This window comes from Pocillopora damicornis, chromosome 9, assembly GCF_964200805.1.
Source record: "Pocillopora damicornis chromosome 9, jaPocDami1.2, whole genome shotgun sequence".
In the NCBI taxonomy this organism is placed as follows: Eukaryota; Metazoa; Cnidaria; class Anthozoa; order Scleractinia; family Pocilloporidae; genus Pocillopora; species Pocillopora damicornis.
The window spans coordinates 11,827,103-11,853,589 of record NC_142678.1 but is presented as its reverse complement, the minus strand read 5'-3'; the positions used below and the strand labels follow the sequence as shown (position 1 = coordinate 11,853,589).

Here is a 26,487-nt window from a genome sequence, read left to right as displayed (position 1 = left end):
AGCTAATTAGTCCCCTAGCAGTAAATGCTGATATGCCAAGAAAAGTGAAAGAAGATAACAAAAAAATAAATTAGTTCACGATATCAAAAATGATCAGTAAATGACTAATTTTCAACTACTCTAATTAAGTAAACAATCCTAACTCTTAAAAATTATAACAGTGGGAAAATCTTAGAAGACTGTGCATTAAAAATGCATTACAGATTTTTTCAGCACTTTTAGGTGCGCAGCTTAACTTTTTGGTGTCGGAACTGAAGTAGCATCAATTCTTTTAGGGCTGTTAGCATATATTTGCATTGATAGAATTGTATTATTGATAGCGCAGAAAAAAAGTAAAGTCGAACATGTATTAAGCGGTCACCTTTTATAGCGGTAGGTTTTCAAAGTCCCAAAATGTTGTTCCTTTGATTACTGTAACGGCCTGTTTGGATTGTTTTCACCTGTAAAGAACGATCACTAAAAGCGGAACCACTCAAATAAAGCTAAGAATTATCTTTCAAGTAAAATTTAATCCATGTTTATTTCCCGAAATTAATATTAGTAGTGGTCAATTATTGCATAAAATGGCGTTTACCTCTATTCAGCGAAGCCTGTGTGAAAAGGTCAACCTGTGTTAAGTAATCATCCGCTGCTCAATACAGGTGAGTCTGTAGTACAGCTGTAGGTACTTTTTGATGGCAACTTTTTTTTTGTTTTTGTTTTTGTTTTGTTTTTTTTGTTATTTTACTAGTTTCTTCGCTTTTAAAAAAAATTACGTTTCCGAGTGGAAAGAGTGAATGATTCATAATACCGTTAGTGAGGTTGTGTCAGTATTGTGAACTATAAATAAATTCTTAACTAAAATGAGCAGCGCGCGTAAATTTTTAATCTTGTAAATATATAATCGTTAGAATTGTAGTTGTGAAATAAATGTCAGTATCGCAAAAGTAATTTAACCAATGTAAAAGTTGTAAAATGCATGAGGAATTTAATAAAGAAGAAAAAAGTTAAGAGCTGCAGAGATGTTTCAACGCTTCCTAGCATAAACATTTGTTCCCACAGTGTTTGATACAGCACGATATTAGGAGATCTTGATTTCGTGTTAATTGGTGTGATAAACTGCTGCCATCTCATGGTTATGTTATTACACCCCACTTGTAACAACATAACCTACTTTTTCAGGATATGCAAATAAATGTTTTGAGGGGGAGAATATATTTTTGTCCCAGGGGAGATCATAACAGGGGCAGATGAAGAAAACAGAGACAGCGGCAGTGATGAGAGATATTGAGGTATGTAATTTCATTTTAACCCAACAAGTTGGACCGTTTGCCACTTCTTAGTACAGAGGACAAGCCTAACTTACCAGCCTGTGTCAATACCATGCAATGGGATCACTCAACTTGGCTCTTGACAGTAGTGGGCAGCAAAGGCAAAAAAAAAATCTGATTTCATCAAAAATGGCTTTTCAGTGCATTTTCTATTCTAGCCCCATTATAATTCGTTTTAATTGCCTCAGATATTCAAGTTCCTGTCATGAAAGGAATGTTCTCTGATCTATTGCCAACAAGCCATGCCTTATCACTATTTCAACACGAGATTTAATCACACACTCGTGCAACAATAAAATCAAAACCAAGTTGTAATTTTCAGCTAGTCTTTTAAGTAATTGTATCCCTCTTTGCCCTTAGCTTTAGCTAATAGCACAGATTTAAAAGTGACCCACATTATGCTTTAAGACAAATTATATTTCTTCTTCAGACAATAATTCTCCATCAACCATTGTGTGTACCCACTCCTTCAAAATTGAACGATCAGAAAAGGATGCACTCAAGAAATAATTTATTCTTTCAATACTACAAATAACTTATACAACTCTTCTTACAATATGATCTACAGTTTAAATTAATTTAATTACCACAAGAAAATATAAATTCTTCTCATTGTTATATTTCTCATCAGTGGCTTTGAGGGAATATTCCAAGTTTAGGAGAAGGTAACTCTAATATCCTTAACTTAAGAAAAAAAAGCTTTTACTGGGAGCTTAAAGACTTCATGGGTATTGGAAGTTTCTATGAGACCACAATGCCCACAAAATGTGGTATAAAAAACTAACATCAGCCACCATAGGAAAATCTTGCAAATAAATAGAATTTACAAAATAATTTGTTTAAAATGGCTATTTCATTTTTAAAAGTGGATTCAGTCTTAAATAACCACAATACTTCCTTAGATATTAAATATTTAAATATAACGAACTCTGCTTTTTGATGACATATTCAAAGAAAAATACTGTCCCCTTGCTGTGCAAAACAACGAAATATATAACTAAATGTAGGCCAAAAATAATATGCATGAATACCATGCTTGATTTCCTACCACTCTTAAACTTAGAATTCTAAGTCAAAATTATTCATAACCATGCCAATGATTTGGAAATTGGTGACAATCAGGATTAAATCCTGTACAAATATGTACTCTGTGCAAACAGATAAAACTTTCAGTTACAGTAACCATGGTTACTTCTTCAAAACTTTTGTTTAGCTACTAATTGTTTTTTTTGAGAGGTATAACTTGGATTACATAAATGGTTCCCAGTGACAAACCGTTCAAGACACTGAGGGGCAATAATTTTTTGAAACTGGTAGTTTTACTAAATTCTACCTTGCTGCTCAAATAAGTTTAACCTCGTTGCAAATCTTTGATATCACTAACCATTTTTTGGCGGGAACTTCGCTTAACTAATGCATAAACTATGCGAATATGGTTTACTGAGTAGATATTATGTAATCACTCGTCGCGGTTTCTTACCAGATATTCGCTCTTGCGAATCAAAATATCCTTAAAATATTTAAGCGGAAGAACGAAAGCAACAAGACCCCAAATCAGGAATGTGCACATTTCTAATTTCCACCGTTTTTGCTTTCCAGCCGGACAAGGTTTTCTGGCTTAAGGCGCGTCCAGAGGTTAGTAGATCGACCACTTGACCACGGAGATGTTCCGGCACATGGTCAAGCGATGCAAATTTGAGAGAACATTTCATTTTCACCGAAATGAACATGTTAATCTCGCGTTTTCGAAGCGAAACTTCCTTGATTTCTTGTTTATCACCAACGGTAATCAACTGAGTTTCTGCCACTCTTCGGCGGTGGCAATCCAAAACGTCGAATTTATCACCTTCAAAAATTACCTGGATTGAGAAGGCAAAGCCTTCATCTGGGTTACTGTCCGACCAGAAGAAATTATCGTTTTCAACAGCATCACTGTGAAAGGTCAGTCTTTTACCATAACCTTTTCCGATGGTTCGTAATACTAGCGCCTCGCCGTCGAACAAGTAATCGCTTGTTCCGTTTCGGCGAACTCTATAAGCGAATCCAGGAATGATGTCCTTATGAACGTATGTTCCTACCACAGGAATTTCATGAGGTCTTAACGCTGAAATAGTATATTCAGTCGGAAAATCGCCAATATCTTTGCCTCGTATATCAATGATGTCCTCGCCCTTCGGGATTTCTTTCACAATAGCGTGGAAGGGAGCACGAGTTTGACGCCACCAATCTCTCCATAAAGCATTCTGTATTCTTCTTTCATTGTGATATTCACTTGATAAATATCGACCGTTCCTGATGCCTTTATTAAATTCAGACAAACTTGGACTCAAGATAGTTTTACTTTCACGCACGCGACGCGCCTTAGGGTGGCTAAAGTATTCCTCGATAAGCGGTATGTTCGGTCGGTTTGTTAAATCCAAAAAATTGGAGAAATCGTTGTGGATCTTGTAGGTATCCTCCTGTACCACATCGTCCAACAGATTATCCATTACAAATTGATTTTCCCTCCAAATAGCGCTCACGTACAAATTCTCAACCCGCTCACTAGGATACCAAAGTCCGAACACGCGACTACTATGTATTTACTCCACGTTTGTTTTGATCCCTAGGGGTGACGTAGTTCAATGAAAAGCTATTTCCACATTTCTGATTGGTCAATTTTATCTGTTCACGTGCGAAGAATGAATGAGGCAGTGATTAACATGTGAGGCGATTATGTACTTTGGACTAAAGGATGTACAAGAGGACGCTTGATGTTTCACGAGTTTAGACACCTGTGCTGGAGTAAGGGTATTACGTAACCTCGAGATTTATGGGATTTATTAGATATTTTAAGTTTCTGAGGAAATTTCTCAAATCAAGTGCTTTTACATCGGTTATGTATTCTCCTTTTCACTGTATGGGAAGATAAGTTTTTGGAAAGGTTGGATCACAAAAGTAACCCAAATTACCAGAAAACATAATCAGAGAAGTTAACTTCTCTCTTTAGTAAATCGAAGTCGTTATCATATGAATAAACTTTTAACATTTTTGAAATTCCGATTCAAAATCCATCAGTCGTTACGTTTTTATGTATATATACACATGCACAGGAGAATAAGCTCCTGACATACACTTGCATACTGTGAATTAATTTGGGTTACCCGTGATAGTCTAGCCTGCAGTGCAGGCATCTTGTTAGTGCGAGCTAACGCTAAAAGCTCGCGATCGTTTATTCAACCGGTCATTTCTGATTTGCAGTTAGAGTGAACGGTGGGGGTGGGGGGCGGGGGAGGGGAGAAAAGTAATCTTCACTCCCCTACCCCCACCCTTCTCCTTATTTTTGACCGTCGACAGCCCTCTCGGTAGAGATTTTTTCTCTCCCCAGCCTTAAAGGCCTCACGGAACAACGTATGCACGTGAGTTAAGGACAATTTCAGACAGGCGCAGAATAGGTCCTCTCCTGTGTTTACTTCTCTCCTTAAATCTTTTGAAACTTTACCGTTGAATATCTTGTCAAAACACGAAGTCTCAGGTAGTTTAACACATAAACCGGGAAGACTGCGACGAAGTTGAAGATTCTACCGTTTTATTTTTTTCCTTTTCATCGACTAAGTGGTAGAAATTCTAATTTTTCGTACTGTTTTGTCGTTCATTGCGCGTGGTGTTTATTATTTGGAATTTCAAAACCGACAAGTTTAGGAGTGGGCATCGTGTTTTCAAGGCAAACTGAGTTTTGGAGTCCATCGTTGTTCGTTTGAAAGTTATTCACATTTTTTTGACGCGCGCTCAAGATACCATGGAGGAGTGAAATATATCGACTGATGAAATGTACTCAGAGCAGCTCGAAAGTACAGCAAGCGCACAATGAACGAGGTAAGAATATAAATTAAGTTATCTTGACCCCTATCTTGGGTGTGTTGGTGATAAAGGGTCAATTAGCCTACTTTCAATATCGCCCACTCGAGATCGAGAGTGAACTCCGGTTTAATCGTCAACAGGAACCAAGAACAATTTATCAATCACTTCTCGGGTACCCGTTGGTACTTACTACGGATTACGGAGATGATGTTTGACTGGTGTCGATTTTCAAATTAATGCTCATTTCTTTTGGGCACTTTGAATGTAGAGGATTGACCAATACACTGATTCTTTTTCGACCACACTGCATATTCAATAATTAGTATAGGTCCAGGTAAAGTTTGGTTGTTGAACTGGTCATTACAAGTTGCCTGACAGGCAACTTGTAATGACCAGTTCAGGTATATGTGAGAAAAATTCCATTGATGTAGATATATTTAATAGTAGAAGAAAAACGTTTAAAGGGGAGAGAGGATTAATTAAGGGTCAGAATGGTATTACTTATCTTTTACACAGAATAAGGAAAGACAGGATAATAAACTTGGCACATTTTTAACAGATCCAGTGTTCCACTCTAATTTATTACTGTTAATTATTGTACACTAACTATGTGCAACATAACATTGGCTGCATCACTTTGATTTGCCCTTCCTGTGCAAAACGTTATGCTTATTGTACAAGAACACTCATACATAAGTCATGTTCTTATCACATTCAAAGTTACATACTGCTAGTGTCATATGTTAAGTTATACATGTGCAACAGTATAGTGATATAATCTACATGTACTTAAATATTACATTTATTATGTTCTTAAACTGCTGAAATTTAGTGACAGCAATTCAGTGTTTGTTCAATATTCTACAAAGCTTAGTAACAGTCATACATAACAATTTAAAATCAGATACATTACAGCTTCGTATACCTACTGTTCATTTTTAATGTAATATTTGATTAATTTAATTCAAGATCCAATACAACATGATTGTACATGCATGTCTCAACTTTGGCACCACGCACTTCACTTTTACCCTGTAAAACCAGTTGCAATATTGTAAACCAAAAAGCTAACATGCTACATGTACATATACTAAGATATTAAGCTATGTTCACTTTACTAACATGGCATATACAACATGCTTTTACCAGGTTAATTCTAACATGTTGTGTTGAAACATTAATCAATTATTAGATGCGTCTCTGTGTGTAAAAATGCATACATGCTGAGATATATTTATTTCATGCAGTGTAGTCAGTGAAATCAATTCTTATATGTACAAATCTAAAACATTTAAAAATTACTGAGCCACCCCTCATGACTAATCTATTCTTCATGTGCAGGCAACGGCATAACATGTTCAGACATGTGGGATGTGGAAAGATGAGTAGTTGGAGGCTGGAAGACATTTGGAAGATTTTGTAGACACAACTGGCATTCTCTTGGTAGATCATAAATTAGTAGCTCCTCCCTATAGTTCCACACCTTTAGTGCCACTAGCTGCATGAGTCTTGGAACTTGTCCGTCAGGTGTACAGGTAACTCCCTCAATTACTGTTGGGTTGAATGACCTCTGTCCCTCCAGTGCAGATGTTCCCTTGGCAGAAGCCTTCCATTGAAGTTTAAGTTTGTGACCATCTGCTTTTAGTGACTGAATTGTTTCTGGTAAGTTATTGTTTACTTTCTTCTCTACCCAAGCTCTAGGGTAAACATCCTTTGCAGTAAGTGGCCCATGTGTGCAGTTTTCTCTAATCTTGTTTAGGTTCTTTGTTGCCTCTTGCAAAACGTCTGTGGTGAGCATTTGGGTATAATCATTCATTCTTTCTTCGTGAACTTCACGCGCTGCTTCTGTGGTCCTGGTGTTGGTTTTTCCACTATGCAGAATATTTTCAACGAGTGTGATTGAGGCCTGTTTTGACAACTCTGACATGTTATCATTAAGATACAGTTGAGAAAGATTGAACTGTCTTTCAGCAAGAACATTGTTAACTGGAAGACTGAAAATGTGCTTGGCATAGAACTCAAACAGGTTTGGAGTGGCTTCTTTACTTATGAGGGAGCTGTGTGGTGATGAAGCAATTTCTTTGATCTCACTGAGCAATTGTGGTTCCACCAATTTCCAAAGAGTGGCCCATTTAATCAATCCAACTCTATCCTTAGACAGCAATGTTAGAATGTTCTGTCCATGTACATGAAAGAGATTGTTCACTGACTTTTCTTGTTGATTCTCAGATCTGACTGGAATTTCAAGAAGCTTTAAAACTGAATACCAGAAAGGACTTTGGTATCTCTGATCAGCTCCCATTCCAAACAACTTGGGAAAAGTTAACCACTCTGCTCCATGATCTTTGATTACTTTGATTGCTTCTTGTAACATTGGCCTCTGCACTTGTTTGTGAAAGTGGTTGATAGCTGCTGGGTCCTTCAATGACATCTTCACCTGTTGTGATGTTAAAGGAAAATATTCTGCAGGAGACATCAACATTTTACTTAAAGTTTCATGGTGCTTCAGAACAGTTGCTGGCCATAACCTTGCTAGGTAACCACTGGAGAATCCAAGTTCTGCATCACTAGCTTGGGATGTATTCAGAGATGGGATGATAAACTTATCGAGGAATTCAAACAAAGACTTTATTTCAACTTGAATCTTAAGACTGGAGCTCAGCTTAATGACATCTTGCCAAATAGTCTGGTGGCAATCTGATTTTGGCAATCTTTCAAGGAGACACTCAGCAAGCTGTAAACAAGCTTTTCCATACTTAAGATACCACTGGAGAGTTTCATGATAATATGTCCACCTTGTGTCTATGAATGTCTGGGGAAGGGGTGGCTCTTTACCTAGAATACCAAGAGAAACATACATAACTTTGTATTGGCTTGGACGCTCATGATGGAGCCAAGATATTTTATAGAGTAATTGTAAAACATGGGGGTTGCTCATGTCACCCTTGGCCCCAAACCCAGCCTGACACATTCTTCTCAGCATAATGTTTAGTACATGTGGGTAGCATCCTACAAAAAACATCTCTTTTCCAAAAATTCTGGCATTGTTAGCTAAAAGACCATTTACTTTTCCCTTTTGGGTAGAGGCATCGTCCCCAACCAACCCTGAAACATTAGTAATATCATATTCATTTTTTACAACATGGTAATCTACATCATACTGGTATTTTCCAGACCCGCTTGCTGTTAGGCTGTTTGCAAGGACATAAGCTCGTGACTTGCTCTCTAGGGGACACCAGGTGTGAACACCCACTACGTGCCCCTCCTCTCCTCCTCCTCTCCTCCTTTGTGGGAGTCATCACTCCAGAGATGAAAATCATACTTGGAATTTGAAAAGCGCTTGCGTAAAATTAGTTTGTCGGCTTCACCTAAGAGAACATTCCAGTCAGAAAGTGTAGTTGGGGAGACAATGAAGTTTGTTGGGGGGCTACAATTAAACAAAATATTGAAAATCAGATGTAATGCTACAGGTGTCTTTTGATATGATAACAAAGATGCATGTTGCATGTATCTGACACAAGCCATAAAACATCAAGGTCCTTTGGTTGTGTCCATTGTGACCATGAGCAAATGTCTCCACAAGGGAATACCCCTTTTTGGCAATTTCACTGTTGCCCTGTAATTTCTGTTTTAGTTTTGAGGAAGCAGATCTTGTCCCCCTTAGCTTGTGTCTGACTTGTTTTTCCTTTTTTTCAGTAGACGTCAGATTTTTTTGACACTTTTTAAGTTGAGTTAAGATGTCGATGTTTTACTTGTAAAAATCACAAAGTTGTATTCGAAGACGATCGTGAGATATTTGATCCGATGAAAGAAGTTAATTTAGAACGTGATCTTAATTTACTTCAACTTTGAAATAAAATTGCGTTAAGTTCGAGGTGGCCCCCAAGCTTCAAATCACTTCAGATAACGTCATCTTTTCTTTCTCTTTGTAGTCACATTAGACACAAGGCTTTAAAAAATCATCCAGCTTCAGGATTGAGTTGCTCTTACAACAACCTTCGGCGAATTCGTTTTTGGCAGGTTTAGGTGGATTTTCCAAGTCATGGCTCAGAACTGTCTTTGGCCCTTTTGCTCTCCAAGTCTGTTGAACATAGTAGGTAGGCATGTGTCTTAGCACCGGTTATAGTTTGGTTTTCATCAACTCCGGCTTAAGCTTATCTTTTCCTGAGTTTTAGTGGGAATTTTTTCAATTGCTTTTTTGGGCTTCAGGTGCTAAATGGAGGAAAAACTTTGATAGAACTTATTTATCTCACTCGCCCCCAAAGCCCTCACCACTGTCAGTTAATTGTTTATTAATTTGGCTTTCGGTCAAACTAGTCCAATTACCCCTAAAAAATGCGTGGACTCTTCCTCACGAGTTTAAACAGGTGACGCTTTCTCTATGTTCGTTTTACGATACGAATGACGTCAGCTTTATTCTGTCATGCTTATTTCACAAAAATGCTTCTGCCTTGCGAAATTAGTTTTAAGTCAAAGTTTTAGACGATGCTTACAGACTAACTTAATCAAACTTGCTTTGTTACAACAAATGGACAAGTACTCGATTATCATAATCCTGCTTGTTCTGTTTCTAATGTCTAATTAAACCTTTTTCAAAATTTATTTCAGCTTTAAAACTGCTATGTTTGATCCATGTAATCCATTCTTCCAGTCTCGCATAACCATCCTTTCTAGATATTTGACAAAGTGGCTGACATTTCCAGAGGAACTGGTGGCAATAATGCCCCCCTGGAGACCATGAGTGTGACTTTCAAAAAGACAAATACTTGTCTGATTGAAACAAAGTACCATTGACTTGTCTGGTGGCACAATCAATACAGCTGCAAATGATGGATGCATATGATGGTGTTGTGTGAGGTGGTCTTCAAGGTCTCTCACAGTAAAGAAACCCAGGTCTGAAGTGATTTCAAGTTTCTTCAAATGTTTATCGTTTTTCCATGCTGAAGGACTTGTCTGACTTCCAAATTTGGTTGCTGAATTGGCAGGTGGAAAGAGTCATATAACTGATTTCCTTTTATCATGACATTAGTACACATAGGTATAGTAATGTTGAGGTCTTGTAACTGCGTGGGAATTTGAAGGGTTCCCTCCAGAAAATCAAGTGCAGCAAGTACTGCAATCACAGTGCAGGCATTAATACCATTAGGTCTTCCACCAATGGAGGACTGGCAAATGTATGAGGGCAGGAGCCACTCAGTTACATCAAGATGTTGTGCAATAGTGACATTTATGCGAAGAGTGGTCTGAGAATCTGGTGTTGGTAATGAAGCTGACTGGTTGTTGCAAGTACTCTGATTACTCTCATGCTGGTTTGCTGTGTGCCATGAACAAGGGCAATTTGAGCTACTGATGTCATCACTAACTGTGCAGGTACCATTTTCACAGAAATAACATTTGACCTGTGCATTGTTAAGCCTCTTGTGTCCACGAACAGGATGGTGACATTGTCGACAGTGGGGAGGTGCCTTGTTGGGTGAAGGTGTGGTTTGGTTGTAAGTTTGACTCTGGCTAAGGTTGGAAGATGTGAGTGGTTGAGTTGCTGGATTTAGGTTGGAAATTTCATCGTTTAACTGTTTGACAACCCTATCAAACTCTTCCCTCTCAACTTCTTCTACCCCAGGGATTTCAGTTAATAAATATGTTGGCACTGCTGATGTTTCATTACTGTGATTAGTTTGGGATTCAGTTTCATGCATGTTAGATGCAGGATGTAGAATGGCTTTTTTAGCTGTCTCACCAAGCTCTTTTACTTTTTTTTTTAGAAACTCCTTACACAGTGGACATGAAGTTGATCCATTAAGGCAAACATCATGGAATGAGTGAAAACAACCATGCAAGAGGGTCCAATCCTCATCTTGGCTGGAAATGTTACACAGAGGTAAATCACATTTTTTTGTTTGATCCGGCTTGATATCACAGTGATACCCTAAAGGTAAAACAGTCATCTTCATATTTTTGTTGGGGGACATTGTTGGCAGTGTGACATGAGTTGGAACACTTGTGTTGCAGCTGTTGTTTGAGGAGAACTGACTCTGCCCTGGACTCTGAGAGATTTTTATAAACATGGAGGACAGTGCTTGAGCACATCTCACTTTTAGTAAGCGAAGTTGGTTGTGTGAGAAAGAAAACTGCTTAGGTGTGGTGAAAAATGACCTGTAGTGTGATTGTTTACCCTTTGACTGGAAAATGGACTTTGCTTTCTTTCTAAGTTCATCCGCAGAATCAGAACCTTTTGTCTGTGAACGGAGTATGCTATGAGTGTTTTCCACTGGATATTCATCAAAAATGGCAATGTAATTCCTTATTAGATTATACAGTTGTGGAGCATGTTTTCCCCAGTGAGAGCACATGTTGATCCAAATAAGTGGTGCTTTGTTATAGTGCCTGCGTTGAAGGCAAGTAAACATGATCCAAATCCTGATCATTGCTCGAAAATACTCAGAGAAATTGTTATATATAGCTGTCTAGTAAAGTGAATAGGGTCCCATACTCTGCATCCTTGAAGCGGGAGAACTTTGACATCACAGTGCGGCGTATAAGTGTCCAACCACCATAAACAATCTCAAGAATCAGACTAATCCTCCAGGGTTTGGGATTATCTGCCAATTTGCTTCTTGGGAAAATTGTTTCATAAACTGTTTTGAAAAATGGATGATAGGAATGAACAATGTGTTCTCTGCTGTTTAGGGAAATGTGAAGTGGCCCAATAGTTGGTACTAATGACAGAATGGATGACTGTGATATTGCTTGTGGCAAGCTGTTGTTCAAGAGATTGTCAGTAGTACCAGATGTCATTGGAAAAGAATATGAGGAATGATCAGGTAAAATATTGTCCTGTTGCAGAGGAGCATCTGAAAATCCTGGATGAGAGCTGACAAATTTCTTAAGTGATTCGTATATGATTTGTCTACAATAAAATTGGCATGGCCAATCTCCTGGCTGAAAAACAATAAATTTCTTTAAATAAGCAGCCAAGCCAGTGTGCATTGCTACATCATAGGCAGTATCAAAGTCCCCCTTTGACTTCAGTCTCAGTTCTACAAAATCTAATAGGTGCAAATCATCCATTTTGCGCATTGTTCGCACATTGTCACCGTCACAGTATTGATGAATGTGGATTCTATGTCTCTCAAATTCAGGATTAAAAAATGCGTTGGTGAGCCAGTCAGGCATCACAGAAGCATAACTCTCACTGATGTTGTGCATGGATGATGCAGCAGTAATTAGTTGTATGCATGCTTCAATATCTATACCATTTTGGTCATGAGTACAAAGGGCATGCGTTACAGGTATAGCTGGAATATCTTTAAAAGCTTTGACAACTATGGTACACATTGTCTTTGCCTCTGACAATTTTTCCTCTTGTGGTCTTCTTTTTGTGTGAATAGCTGTGAAATCATCAATTATTAGCACTATTAGCCATTTGCAATCTGTAGCTGTGGTTATAAAATCTTCAAAAGATTTGAAATGAGACTGTGACATTTTGTGCATAACATTGTTTAAAGTTCTTCTGGAACATGCATGCCCCATGATATGTTCTGTTTCAATGCCCTCTTGATTTATGAGATTACTCTTGAGATAAAGAGCATGATCCATTTGAAGAGGATTGCATGTTTGGCTGAGGCAGTAGCACAAATTGTAAATGAATGAAACAACCCTTTTTTTGTTTAGATGTATGCGGTCTGTGGAATGCCGAGAACCAGTGACTGAATCCAGAATAGTGTCGAATAACTTTGTTGCACCCGCTGATATGCAAAACTCTCTAAAACTGTCTGGATCATACACTGTTTCTGCCTTGTTAACTACTATGTCATCATAAATCTTTTTCTTGACCAATGCTATTTCCTCTGTCATATCGCATCCTACATTGGGTGGGAAATAAAATTTGCATTCAACTGAAATCTCAATTTCATATTGTCGCAAGTCATAATAATTAGGGGCTCATTGTGTGAAAGCCTCATGGTAGTTCTCAAAAACAAGTTTCATTACTACTTCTGCCACAATGTATAATATCATAGCGAGGTTAACAAAACTCTTCTCATTATTTTGATTTAGTCATCTAGTTTTGTTCAGTCTTGTTCCTGGGGGATACAAGCTATGGAAATAAGTTTGACTTTCAGTATCAAGGATACTATCAGTTGTACAAGTTTGTTTTTATTGCCTGTAATAAGAGTCTTGTCAGACCATCAGGTTGTTACAAAATGCTTGTTATTTAAAAAGGTCGAAGATTGAAGTTACCAACACAACACATTAACCAGTGGGGGTTAGTGTTGGAATTGGCCAGCAATCTTTATTCAGTAATTTACATTTCAACAGGAAGCCCAAAAGTTTGACTGGTTTTAATTTGCATATTCTTATCCTTTCAGACATGCCATTCAGAAGCTGAGGATGCCTTCGCAACTATTCCTCCACAAATGGTGCAATTCCTATATGTTTAGGTTCAGGGGTAGTTTGGTCCAAATAAAGTATTCAATTTTAAATGAAATTTGTCACCTTATAAACTTATTTGAAGATGCGTTCCTTTTTTTCAAAGTAGATTTTAAAGTGTCTAATATTGCTAATTTCAGCTTCCAAATCTGGAATTTCCAAGACAAATGATTGAAAAAAGGTTACTTACTCGCTGATAAAATCCGTAAGTTTTCCTCCATTTCTAATAAACTCTCCCTGGATACAACTACCATCTCTCTAGTACTACTGCTATCTGACTTTTCTTTACTCAACATTGATCTTTTGTGTTTGGGTATTCGTCCCCGTTGGTTGCGATTCATGTCAACAAACTTTTGAACAAAAAAAAAACTTAGGTTAAATTTTAATTTTTGCTTCAAGTGTTCAGTGACAACATGAGATAGCACTAACATGCTGAAACGAATTTCCAGTTCGCCTGTGTTCTTCTACAGCCCTCCTACATCCTTCACAAATAACGTCCTCTGTATCGATCGCTCTCCCTACTATCCCAAAACAACACTTGAATTCTTTTTCATAACTTTTCGCCTTTTGAAAGTAACGCGGCTGGGACTTTCTCCCGCACACTACGCAACCATTTTTCGATTGTTTCGCGCTTTCAGCCAAGTAATATTGAGAAAAAATCTCGAGAATGACAACGAACACAAATAGAAGAGCCATTGTATTTCGTGCTCCACTACTGCCGCATCTATTCGAAAACTGGCGGGAAACAAATACGAACGCGCGGCGCGGGCCCATGCCAGCGGTTACTCTCAACAAACAGAACTTCACTGCCGCATGCGCAGCAAAATGCCCCTCTCAGCATTAGATTCCATCAACACGATCTCCACTGCAAATGAAGGATTATCATAACTTCTCAAATGACACAAAATGAAGTATAATCATTCAACATTGTGATGGCCGTGAAGCTAGTGGTAGACTGGATATGAGAGATGGATCAAACTAATTTTCGCGGGCCATTTCGGATTTCCTCGGTTCTGTACTTGTTCGCTCTGTTGCCTTTCTTACAGGGAAAATTAGCTTAACATATTTTATTCATGGCGTCTGCTGATTCGGAAGGTAAGAATATTTCTTCTTTTTTTTTCATTTTAGTCTAAGTTATGAATAATTCAGACTTGTGGTCCTTGTGAATTTTCATGAGACATGAGTACGTGATGTGGAACAAATTCGGTAAAAAAGAACTTGATAAATATGCATGCTTGTCAGAACTCCTGAGGCAACTGCAGAATGCAGGCCTATAGTAAGGGGTACCTTTACTGATGTATCGGTCGACTGACTCTGCTGCTCGGATGTCAAGGTCACTACCTGTAATGTCGTAAGTCAATCATGTTGGATCACGTGACTAGAGAGAGAGAGTTGGATTATTAAAAGAAAAAGAGCAAGGTTTTTACTACAAGCAGGGCGTTGTGGTTCATTTTACTTTAGCTCTATTCGAGACTGATACTCTCGATATCACATCTGGCGACGAGGATGTAAAAATTCATGAATCCCACAGTCAATATTCACATCAACACTGGTTTTCATTGAGGAGTTCGCTGTGTAAATTTTTCTTGAAAGCACGTGCTGTTTGCGACGCGCTCAACTCTGTGAGACCTCATGGCGGTTTCGCTACCAAGTTTTCCACCGTTCGACGTCCATGCCGATGGCAGTGCAGGTCCACGATGGAAAAGATGGCTAGGACGCTTAGAACGAATGCTTATCGGAATGAACATCACAGCTGCGAAAAGGAAACGGGCTTTGTTGCTGCATTATGCCGGCACCGACGTAGACGAAATATTCGACACCTTACCAAACACTGGCGAAGACGGCGACTATGACACGGCGGTCGCGAAACTTAACGAGTATTTCTCCCCACAAGTCAACACCACATATGAAGTATATAATTTTCGCCAGACGAAGCAGAAAGAGGGTGAGTCGCTTGATAGTTTTCACACCAGGCTTCGCCAACTCGCGAAAACCTGCGAATTCAGCGATGTTGACAAAGAAATTAAAGAACATATTATTCTGACGTGCAGTTCCAGCTCGCTCAGACGCCGAGCGCTACGCGAAAACCCAACGTTAGAAGGTTTATTGAATCTAGGAAGAGCATTAGAACTCAGTGAAAAACAAGCGAAAGACGTAGAAGATACCGGAGGCGAATTCCAAGCCGTCAACAAAATCAAACGAAAAGAAGAGAATCGGCAAAGCCGCCCACGTGACCGGCGTGACACACAATCACGCAATCGTCGTTTTGGAAACAAGCAAGGCAAATCTCCCAGAAAATGTGGCAAATGTGGCGGGTACGCACCTCACAAAAATCCATGTCCTGCGCAAGGAAAAGTCTGTAAAGCCTGCGGGAAAATTGGCCATTTTGCTCATGTTTGTCGTTCAAAACCTCGTACCGTGGCCTCCGTGGAAACTGGTCAAACCTCTGATGAAGAATATGAGTACGCTTACACTGTCGACCATCAAGAAAACAAGAAGCCACCCATATGTCAGCTACAAATCAATGGAAGAAACGTGAACATGATGATCGACTCGGGTGCATCTGTTAATCTTCTTGATGAAATAACCTTTCAAAGAATTAACAGTCACGGCAGTGAAAGCCTGCAGCCTGTTCACACCAAGATTTATTCATATGGATCTAAAGTCCCTCTTCCTACCCTGGGAATCCTCACTGCAACCGTGAAATCCAGTAACGCGAGCACCTCCGCTCAGCTGACTGTTGTTAAAGGAGAAAACGGAAATCTTCTCAGCTATCACACTGCAAAGAAACTAGGTCTGATTGCGGTTTCTATTAATACTGCCACCGTCACTGAAAGAAACAAAGACGACCCGGAGTCTCTAAAAGAAGAGTTCAAATCACTGTTTGGAGGCATAGGGAAAGTACCAAACAAACAAGTGAAGTTACACATTGACCCCGATGTTACACCCCGACAGCAACCCCACAGACGAATTCCATTTCATGTTAGAGACGATGTCGAAAAAGAGCTTGAGAGACTTGAGAAACTCGACATCATCGAGAAAGTTGAAGGGCCCACACCCTGGATCAGTCCAATGGTTGTCGTCCCCAAGAAATCCGGAGAAGTTCGAATCTGTGTTGATATGCGTGAGGCAAACCAAGCAATTAAGCGGGAAAAGCATCTCATGCCAACCATTGATGACCTTGTTGCTGATTTGAATGGTGCAACGCTTTTCAGTACATTAGATCTGTCCTCAGGATACCACCAGCTTGAGTTATCACCTGAAAGTCGTTATGTCACAACCTTCAGTACACATGCTGGCCTAAGAAGATACAAACGTTTGCCTTTTGGAATTAATGCAGCGTCCGAAATTTTCCAGGAAAAGATCAGGGAACTCCTTTCTGGCCTCCCAGGATGTAAAAACATCTCAGATGACATCATAGTATTTGGAAAAGACCAGGAAGAACACAACAAGAATCTCCGTGGTGTTCTCCAGAGGCTTAAAGAAAATAACCTCCGTCTCAACAAAGACAAGTGTGCGTTTTCCAAAACTGAAATCAAGTTCTATGGTCACATTTTCAGCTCTGTCGGTGTTAGACCTGATCCAAAGAAAGTTAAAGCAATCCATGAGGCACAACCTCCTCGGAACCATAGTGAACTGAAGTCTTTTCTTGGTATGGCACAGTACGTCTCCCGATTCATACCAGACTATGCCACAATCACGACCCCTTTGCGCCTGCTGACCAGACAGGACACCCCTTGGAAATGGGAGCAAGAAGAACAAAAGGCATTGGACAAGCTGAAAGAAGCCCTCGCTGGGGATCAAGTTATGTCCTACTTTGATCCAAGAAAGAAGACCGAAATCATTGTCGATGCGAGTCCAACTGGTCTTGGTGGACTGTTAGTACAAGAAGGCAAAATTCTTAGTTATGCAAGCCGTGCTTTGAGTGATGTGGAAAGTCGCTATTCCCAAACAGAGAGAGAGATGCTTGCCGTAGTATGGGGAGTTGAACATTTTCATCTGTATGTTTATGGTGCCCGGTTTTCTGTTGTTACTGATCATAAACCTCTCATAGGCATCTTTAAGAACCACAAGCAAACTTCCCCAAGAATGGACAGGTGGAAACTTCGACTCATGCCCTACGACTGTCAGCTGATCTATCGGCCTGGAAGAGATACCGAAAACCCTGCTGATTACATGAGCCGACATCCGTGTCCCACAGCACCAGAAGAACAAAATTTGGCTGAAGATTATGCCAACTATGTATGCTCTAATGCTGTACCAAGAGCAATGACGCTCGAAGAAATAAAACACGAAACCAGAAATGATGCAGAAATGCAAGCTGTCGTCAAGGCTGTGGAAACTGGCCAATGGAATGTTCCAGACGTACAGAAATACAAGAAGCTCAAGGAAGAATTATCAGTGTTCAATGGACTAGTATTAAGAAGAAACAGAATTGTGATACCATTTACTCTCAGAAGTAAAGCAGTAGACCTGGCACATGGTGGTCACCAGGGTATTGTCAAAACAAAGCAACTCATCCGAGACAAAGTGTGGTTCCCCGGAATCGACAACCTAACAGAAGAGAAGGTCAAAAGCTGTCGTTCATGTCAAGCTGCATCGACCAAGTCACCACCGATTGAACCCCTTCGAATGACGTCACTCCCTAGCGGACCTTGGAGAGAAGTCGCAGTGGATTTTGCTGGACCGTTCCCCTCTGGTGATTACATCATAGTAGTAACAGATGAATTCAGCCGTTTTCCGGAAGTAGAAATACTTACCTCAACATCAGCAAAAGTTGTGATCCCTAAACTTGATGCAATATTCTCAAGACAAGGTATTCCTGATGTCCTGAAAAGTGACAATGGTCCACCGTTTAATGGTCATGAATTTAAGAACTTTTCTGACTACTTAGGATTCAAGCATAGAAGGATAACCCCGTATTGGCCAAGAGCAAATGGAGAAGCAGAACGACTGGTTCAGACCCTCCAAAAGTCTATCAGAATTGCTCACCTAGAAGGCAAAAATTGGAAGCAAGAGTTGTACAAGTTCTTACGGCAATATCGTGCAACACCCCACTCCACCATCAATGTGTCTCCAAGTGAAGCCTTAAACAATAGAAAACTCAAGACCACAATACCAGAGTCACCAATCACCCAACACAAGCTGCCGCGATATACACTTCAAGATCCATCCGCTAGCATCGCCCAGAGAGATGCTCTGCAAAAGCAGAAAATGAAGGTCTATGGTGACCTCAAAGCGCATGCTCAAGAACGAGAGATTAAGCCAGGAGAAGTTGTACTCATTAGACAACCCAAACAGAACAAGCTCAGCACTCCATACAATCCAAAACCATTCATCGTCGAGGAACAGAAAGGTACCATGGTCACAGCGAGTGATGGTTCACACACTGTTACGAGGAATTCATCGCAGTTCAAAGTTATTCCCAAACATCTTGCACCCTGCCAAGAGAATGGTGGAAGGAAAGATGAAGAAAAGACACAATGTCCATCCGAAATGAAAGCTGACGCCTTGCCGAGACGATCGAAACGACAGATCAAACCTCCTGTCAGGTTTTCAGACTATGTACAAATCGTCTACGAGAAATAGGCTGGAAAAGGAACTTCTCTGATTCTCTGAGAACGTTGACATTATATGAAGTGTTTGAAGGAAAAGAGATCTCAGTTTAAATTTTGTTTGAATGTTGATTATTTGATTACAAAACGATGTACATTGTTTTGTTTAGAATTTTAGGACGTTTATCACTTAAAATACAGTTAGTCACCTTGTGTTCTTTTCATCCGAAAAAAAGGGAGGGATGTAATGTCGTAAGTCAATCATGTTGGATCACGTGACTAGAGAGAGAGAGAGTTGGATTATTAAAAGAAAAAGAGCAAGGTTTTTACTACAAGCAGGGCGTTGTGGTTCATTTTACTTTAGCTCTATTCGAGACTGATACTCTCGATATCACACTACCGAGCCAAACCAGCCACCTAGGCACTAACACTTTTATACACATTATATCATAAACACTAACTCCGCCTGACCGCCGAGCCACTTCACTCCTTAATACAACGAGCTAAAGGATTCACTGATATCTATTTCTACAGAAATGACCTCGTATTCTGTAGTTGGCTTTATTTTGTACTCGGAAATCGCTCAGTTTGTTCAGATTTGTTGTACATGGTGTTAAATCTTATGGCGCCATCCTTGTTTCTCATATCTGATTTTTGCAAGTTATAACAACTGTGCTGAGAGCTTTAGATTGTGGTTGATTACTTTGAACAGCTTGAATTATTTAAGTGCAGCTACGACCGCCACGTTTGATGCACAAGTGCTTCCTTATGACTTAACAAATTTGTTTTACCAGTTCAGATAACTTAAATGAAGCTAAGTATGTGACCAGAGGCATATAATTATGCTTGTGATGTTACCCAACAAGTGAGAATATAGGCTAGTTCCTAGCCTGTGATCATACCCTCTCTCCAAGAAAAATGGCCGCCTGATCGCATGTTAGTGTTTTCCACGATGCCTTCACAAGGGCACAACAAGCTCTTTGAGAATATACCAGAATGAAGTATTTTTTACCATTCACATGCATGGCCACTTTCTATGTTGTTTTTCTCGAGTACATGGCAGCACTGCTCAAATTTACTGAGCTGCTTTGCAGGCAGTGATCTGAATTATCTAATTGTTTCTGTTATAGGTACAACAAATCAACATAGGAGGCAACTCTTTATCAAAACAATTTTAACATGGCTTAGTCATACGCGAAATAACTTTCAACTTCTTTCTACTTCCCCTTTTGCAGGAAAAACAAAACAAATAATTGCAAACAAAAGCTGGATGATATGCTATCAGACAATTCTGATAATTTGAGCTTTGTTAGCTTTTTCCCTACATTTTTTTGGCAATAGTTGCGATTTTTTGCACGAACACACATCTCCAGCTCAATCAGCTGACAAAGACTGCACTATCTGGAAATTACCTGAACTTGTCGCTCAGTCATATTCAAGACTTTTAGGTTAACTTCTTTACATTGTGAATTTACTACGAATGCTGGCAAGTGTTTGTAAAAAAATAAGAGTGGTAGCATATATAGCTGATTTTATAACTGATTTTATGTGGCTTGTATTAGCTCTCCCCCCCCCCCCCCCCCCACCTCACCTTCCCCTTGATATACATGAGTCAACTCTCTCTAAGACAGACACCTTCGGGACATGCATCAGCTGTCTGTCCTCAAGAGGTGTCCAGCTTATAGATAGTTCAAATGTACCGTAAATGACTGAAAAAAACAAAAACAGCATTCAGGGAGCAACACCAGGTGTCCATCTTATAGAGGTGTCCGTTAAGAGAGAGTTGAACTGTAATTAGCCTCCCCCGATATAAGCCCACTAAAAAACCCTTGCAAATCTGGCTACTGGTTTATAAGTGGCAGTCTAAAGATATGTTGCCAAATTCAACTTTAAAAGTATTTTGAAGTGAATAAACAGTGCAAACACAAGTATTTATTTTTCAGAAGTAAACTCTGAAGAGGTGGTCAGGCCAAATAAAAGACCATTCAAGGTAAGAAATGCAGCAAAATCTTTCAAATTTTACATATTGAATCATTTTCTATTAATAAGGTTGCTCCACATTTTAAATGTCACCCACCTTTTTTAGACAGTTGGGTTAATTAGTTTAGACATGCAATTAAATCAGATGGTAATGGACACATGTTTAATCGTGACTAATTAGGTCAGTTAGTATATTTGTGGACAACATAGTTTTTTTTTTTTTTCATGTTTGAGGCTTTTCTGTGATTGAACAACAAAAAATAGAAATGAATCGACTCACAGAGCCTAAACCATTTTTGTACACGTACACTGTGCCTGTGACAATTATGGTACAAATTTATGTACAGGGTATGTGGACATTTCATGCAGGAGACATCCATCTGAGTGTGAACAATATGCGAGCCAGCAAGGCATGCGAGCCAGAATTGCCTGGTCCTAAAATAAAAGCTAACCATAAGGTACATAAGCCAACTATAGGCTAACGAGAGTAATTTTAAGGCTAACCAGAGTGTTGTTTTAGGCTATCCAAAGGCTAACGTAGGCTAACCACAATGACTTGCATGCAGGTTCGCATTATTCATGACCCGTGAAAGCCATGCTAGTCCGAAATCCCCAACCATAAATAAAGGCTAACCTCAAGCCACCTAAGCTAATTGTAGGCTAACCTAAATACTATTTAGGTTAACCAGACAACTATTTGCCCCAACAAAAGTATTATTAAAGTTAACTGAAATGGCTCACATGCCTTGCTGGCTCGCAATTTGTCAAGACCCTATCCATCTTCAGCAACAACCATGCTTGAAAATGCTTTTATTACCTTAAGTGTTGACAATCTTTAAAGTAATTAAGCTAGTGAAAGTTGCATTTGTTTTTCTTTTATGATTTATTAGGCACACTAAACTGTCACTTTAACCCCCCCTGCTGCTAACAAAAACAAATATTCTGTTTACAAGTAAGATTCCTTCCCTAATTGCCCGGCGGGGGGTACTCCAGATATTTTTGGGTAGGGATGTGCCGCTGGGACTTTGATACCCTTGCCCTATACTAGACCATGTTCAGCTGCATTTTGCGACCCTATGCTAGACTAGATGCGAAAAATTCGTACCCTAATTCAGACATTTCTTAGCAAATTGAACGGTTCCAGGTAAATTATACCCTATTCTAGACCAAAATTCTCTGATTTCCATACCCTATCCTAGACTAAACTGCTCAAAAACCCTGCCCTTCACAGCGGCACATACCTATATAGCTTATATATGGGAGAACCCCCCGGGCCTAATTGTAGGCGTAGCATCCTATTTGTAGCACACCTGATCCCTAATAATATTAATAATTATTGTGGCTCTCCTGCAATACATTCCAAATCAGAGTCTTAAAGTCATAAGTTTGTTTCTGAACTATTTTTTTATGAAGCTCTGGAAGCCCCTCATGATCATATGAGGTTAATGAAGCTCCCCAAGTCGCAAGCTCACCCAAAATTAAAGCTCTTAATTATTATAATTATAAAGATCAGGTTACAGTAGTTAATAAACAGTTGTATGACAACAATTTAATTGTCTGTTTTTGTTGCACAATTCTATCTCAGAAATGCGACACATGTGGTGGCCAGAATTACAATGCAGCCAAGCGTTGCAAGGTGGAAGGGTGTGGGGCCAAAATCAATATTAAAACCTTTGACTGGGAAAAACTTGCCAAGAAAAAGAAAACACATGTCACTCAACAAAGGAACTTTTGGAGTATCGGGTATAATTACTGCAATGAATGACAAGTGGATTTGTTATGTTCATCCTTTAACTGCATGTAGCCTACATAATTAATGTAACAATGCATGCATGCATGCATGCTTCATCAAAGCTGTGAGCTGAGTGAAAATTCTAAACACACTCTTAGCCTTATATTCAATACCTTTTAATTAATATCTTTGCTTGTGGATTACTCTGCTTGACTCCTTAAAAACTGTTGGTATATAATAATGTCCCCCCTTTTTTTTCTTGATGAACACTTTCTTTGTCAATTCCCAACAGACTGTAGGAATGAAAGAAAAAGACTTTTGATAACCAGGGAGTCTAATGATAAAAAAAATCCATTTTAATACTAGGTGGCACACTGTTGTGCATGCAAATTGCTCTTGTATGTCTCTCACTTAATTACCACTGATATATGAGATAAGTAATTTGCATTTTTGGCAGACTGCAATTTGCTGTTATGTGACTTATATGGCCATATTAACATTCAGAATGGGTAACTGCTGCATGTGTATGCAAAGCCATGTAATAAATTGTACATACTTAGCAAGAGGATGATCCATGTTACCTGATGCCATGAGGGCATGGCCCATTAGATGACATGATCACCGTAGTATTTTTGAATATAATTCCTCCTTTACTTTTCAGTTATTTTATAACAATAAATTACACACCTATTTCTATAAATGTTGCACCTGTGATCCATGATGCATGTTCCATGTTGAAAGCCAGCGGTGCACTGTGATAGACTTTGTTTGTAAGCGGTTTGTTCCACCGAGTTCAAACCAAAGTAATGATCATGATACTAATGATGATAACTATACTGTGAAATGTAAAATATTTATGGAATTCTCAGTTTTACTCCAATTAAGACCTTTTCCTAATTTTCTAGGATCTTTAATACATATATCTGTAAGTGACATATTTCTTGTTGATTGAATTTCAGGCAAATGTTTTATACCAACATCATGGTTGGGATGTTGTTGTTCTATACTTCAACAGACATGGTAAAGGTACATCTGTACACACTTATGGCACACCTGGTGCTGGCCAAAAGTTTGTTGGAAAAAACAAACAAAATGCATCAAAATATGGTCTTGTGACTACAAGACTTTACAAACAGTTTTCCAAAGGTAAGTGCAACTGACAATCACCACTATATTCGTTGTCTTGATAATCTTATGATTAAAACAGTACATTCCACCCAAAAGAACTTTCCATCCTGATCCAATAAAATTTCTTGTGCTCTTTTGCAACATGTCATAACACATGGTTTGTGGCAAAATTTTCCAAATGGTTTTCCTAAGGAAATAGAAAACCTCATAAATATACAAGGTAAAAAAACACTAGTCGTTTTACTCAGTAAGATCATTATAAGCATGAAGTCTAAGAAGTCTGGCCAAATTTTTCATTGTATTTGACATTATTGTCAATTTAGGCTGAGAGATTGTTAATCATTATAACCATAATGATGGTGATGATGACTGGGGGATTACCAAAAAAGATGGGATGTGTCATTAAGTATACATTCAATATTTGTTTGAGTTTATTGTGAAAAAGCTAACAAACTGATAGCAGAATTCATTTATATAGTGAAACATGTGTATCCCTATCGCTGTAATCTCAAATTCAAACTCTTTGATTTTAATGTGTATCACAATTTGACTGTAACTAACATATTAGAACCTTCTTAAATTTGCTTTGCATATTTTTCGGTATTTAATTTCTGCCAGAGGGTTCTTTCACATGTAGTTTAATGCATTTGATCTATGTACTAAAAGTTTTCTGTTTTACTAAGAGTGATCAGGATTAAATAAAAAAATCTGTGTCTCCATTATAGAGTTTCATGGCAGTGAACACACGATTGATGACGAGCCAGAGGATCCGTCCATAACTGTTTCCGTCAAAAATGGCACAATGTCCGTTGTTTGTACGGGTGTGAAGCCAGTATCACAAGATGGGAATGAGGCTAATGAAAGTCAGGAATGTAGTGCTGAACAACCACAGCAGATGGCTGGTGCGGGTGGTGCCACAATCATCAATCAGGTCCCGGCAGATATTGCACAAGAACAGCAGTTGGATGGTGTGGGTGATGCAACAACTAGCAATCAGGTCGTGGCACAGAGAGCTGGGCCTGAACAGGTTGATGAGGATGGTAGTCGGGGAGGTGGAGCTAGGCATGGGCAGCTGGATGATGGTAGTAGTTGGGCGGGTAGAGCTTGCAGTGGCCAGGCTGATGAATGTGGTAGGGTGGCTGGTGGAGCTGGGCCTGGACAGTTAGATGACAGAAGTGGCCTTGGGCAGGTGGTAGACACTGTTAGTCAGGCAGGTAAAGCTGGAAGTGACCAAGTACATGAGGGTCAGACTCTGGCAGGTAGAGCTGGACGGGGGCAGGTGGATAATGGTAGTAATCAGGCACGCAGAGTTGGGCATGATCAGGGGGATGATGTTGGTAGTCGGGTAGGTGGAGCTGGGCGTTGTCAAGTGAATGGTAGTTGTAGTCGGGCAGGTGGAAATCAAAATGGGCAGGTTGATGATTTTGAAGGCAGGGGAGTTGTGGCTGAGCGGGAACAAGTACCAGTGGGGAAAGAGAGCGACGCAGTTGCCTATGTCGTTGATGGCGAGATTCTTTCTGTTGGCATTGTGGACAGAAATCGTGATACTCTTCACGGTCATAAAATTGAGAAAGGGATGGTCTGTGTTTTGATAACATACCTCACAAAGCCCCTTGTCCCTGCACCACTTATTTTAGGAGATCCCGATGAAAACCGCCACTTGCAGAAAGGAATGTTCTTCGTTTTACCTGCTGTTAATTTGTTCAAGTGTGAGAAGTACATTGCGGGTAAAAAAGTTGTCTTACGTAAATATATCTGCAGCAACAATCTTGGACAAAACTAATTGTGACAAACACATTTCATACATGATTTTTTCGCTAGTGTCTATAGTACTTGAAAACGGATAAGAAGTATTTATTCCCTATCCTTCTACTCAATGGTGTTTCTTAGGGTTTGCGATCCACCAGGCTTTGTTTTCACTGCACGACAACGTTAACAACCTTGAAATGGGGAAACCCGTAAGGGGGGGGGGGGGAGGTTGAAAAAGTGAACTGTTGTACCTTAATAAGTGGAAATGTGGCCAAGTATCTCAACAGTTGCGTCCAAGATTGTAGCTTGTTTGGTTTGAAACTGTAACAAGTGGAAGCATATTGTAATGCGCTTTACTTGTTGACAGTTTTTTTACTTTTGCTGTAGCCGACGGTTTTGTTTTTTTAGCTTTAAATCATGCGATTGTTAGCGGGAAAGCGAGTGGCGTAACACAGTGTCAGTGGTTTATTTAAAAAGGCTCGAAGCAAAATAAAAGGAAACTCAACATCTTCCAACTTTTCTTTTCTAGTGATAACCTGGCCTTGAGGTGATGTCTCAATTTTTTGTTGCCAGAATTGTGTTTCCTTAGAATCAGGTTTGCAATAAACAGCAAATAATTATAATAAGTTGCAAGAAAGTAATAAATCTCGATTAAAGATAATGTTACTGAAGTATTAAAATAGTTAACGAACATTATTATCCCTCCCTTGTTCAAGTGATGGATATTGTCAACTGCGGCAAAAAAAAAATAGTTTCGTTGAACTAT

General features: G+C 39.2%; 3 protein-coding genes and 2 pseudogenes across 3 annotated transcripts; 2 read left to right on the top strand and 3 right to left on the bottom strand.

Annotated features, from left to right (window-relative positions):
* Positions 1-1,804: 1,804 nt before the first annotated feature.
* Positions 1,805-5,165, bottom strand: LOC113676551 (uncharacterized). Its single transcript, XM_027193216.2, has one exon. The coding sequence runs from the start codon at positions 3,797-3,799 to the stop codon at positions 2,831-2,833; it is 969 nt and encodes a 322-aa protein (XP_027049017.2). The 5' UTR covers positions 3,800-5,165; the 3' UTR covers positions 1,805-2,830.
* A 1,309-nt stretch (positions 5,166-6,474) lies between these two features.
* Positions 6,475-9,194, bottom strand: LOC149040122 (uncharacterized; annotated as a pseudogene).
* Positions 9,195-10,066: 872 nt separating this feature from the next.
* LOC149040121 (uncharacterized) lies at positions 10,067-13,918 on the bottom strand (annotated as a pseudogene).
* An 818-nt stretch (positions 13,919-14,736) lies between these two features.
* Positions 14,737-23,960, top strand: LOC149040120 (uncharacterized). The gene is made up of 4 exons (XM_089181905.1): positions 14,737-14,783; positions 21,076-21,122; positions 22,698-22,855; positions 23,804-23,960. Exons 1-4 carry the CDS (start codon positions 14,750-14,752, stop codon positions 23,958-23,960), a joined length of 396 nt encoding a protein of 131 aa, XP_089038031.1. The 5' UTR covers positions 14,737-14,749.
* Positions 23,856-25,903, top strand: LOC149040119 (uncharacterized). Its single transcript, XM_089181904.1, has 2 exons — positions 23,856-23,990; positions 24,698-25,903. The coding sequence occupies exon 2, from the start codon at positions 24,775-24,777 to the stop codon at positions 25,753-25,755; it is 981 nt and encodes a 326-aa protein (XP_089038030.1). The 5' UTR covers positions 23,856-23,990; positions 24,698-24,774; the 3' UTR covers positions 25,756-25,903.
* The last annotated feature ends 584 nt before the right edge of the window (positions 25,904-26,487 follow it).

Coding starts and splice junctions, on each gene's coding strand:
- LOC149040120 (XM_089181905.1), top strand. CDS start 14,750: ATGAGACATGAGTACGTGATGTGGAACAAATTCG. Junction 14,784..21,075: donor CGTGATGTGGAACAAATTCG/GTAAAAAAGAAC, acceptor TTTATTTTTCAG/AAGTAAACTCTGAAGAGGTG. Junction 22,856..23,803: donor AGGAACTTTTGGAGTATCGG/GTATAATTACTG, acceptor ATTGAATTTCAG/GCAAATGTTTTATACCAACA.
- LOC113676551 (XM_027193216.2), bottom strand. CDS start 3,799: ATGGATAATCTGTTGGACGATGTGGTACAGGAGGATACCTACAAGATC.
- LOC149040119 (XM_089181904.1), top strand. CDS start 24,775: ATGTCCGTTGTTTGTACGGGTGTGAAGCCAGTATCACAAGATGGGAAT.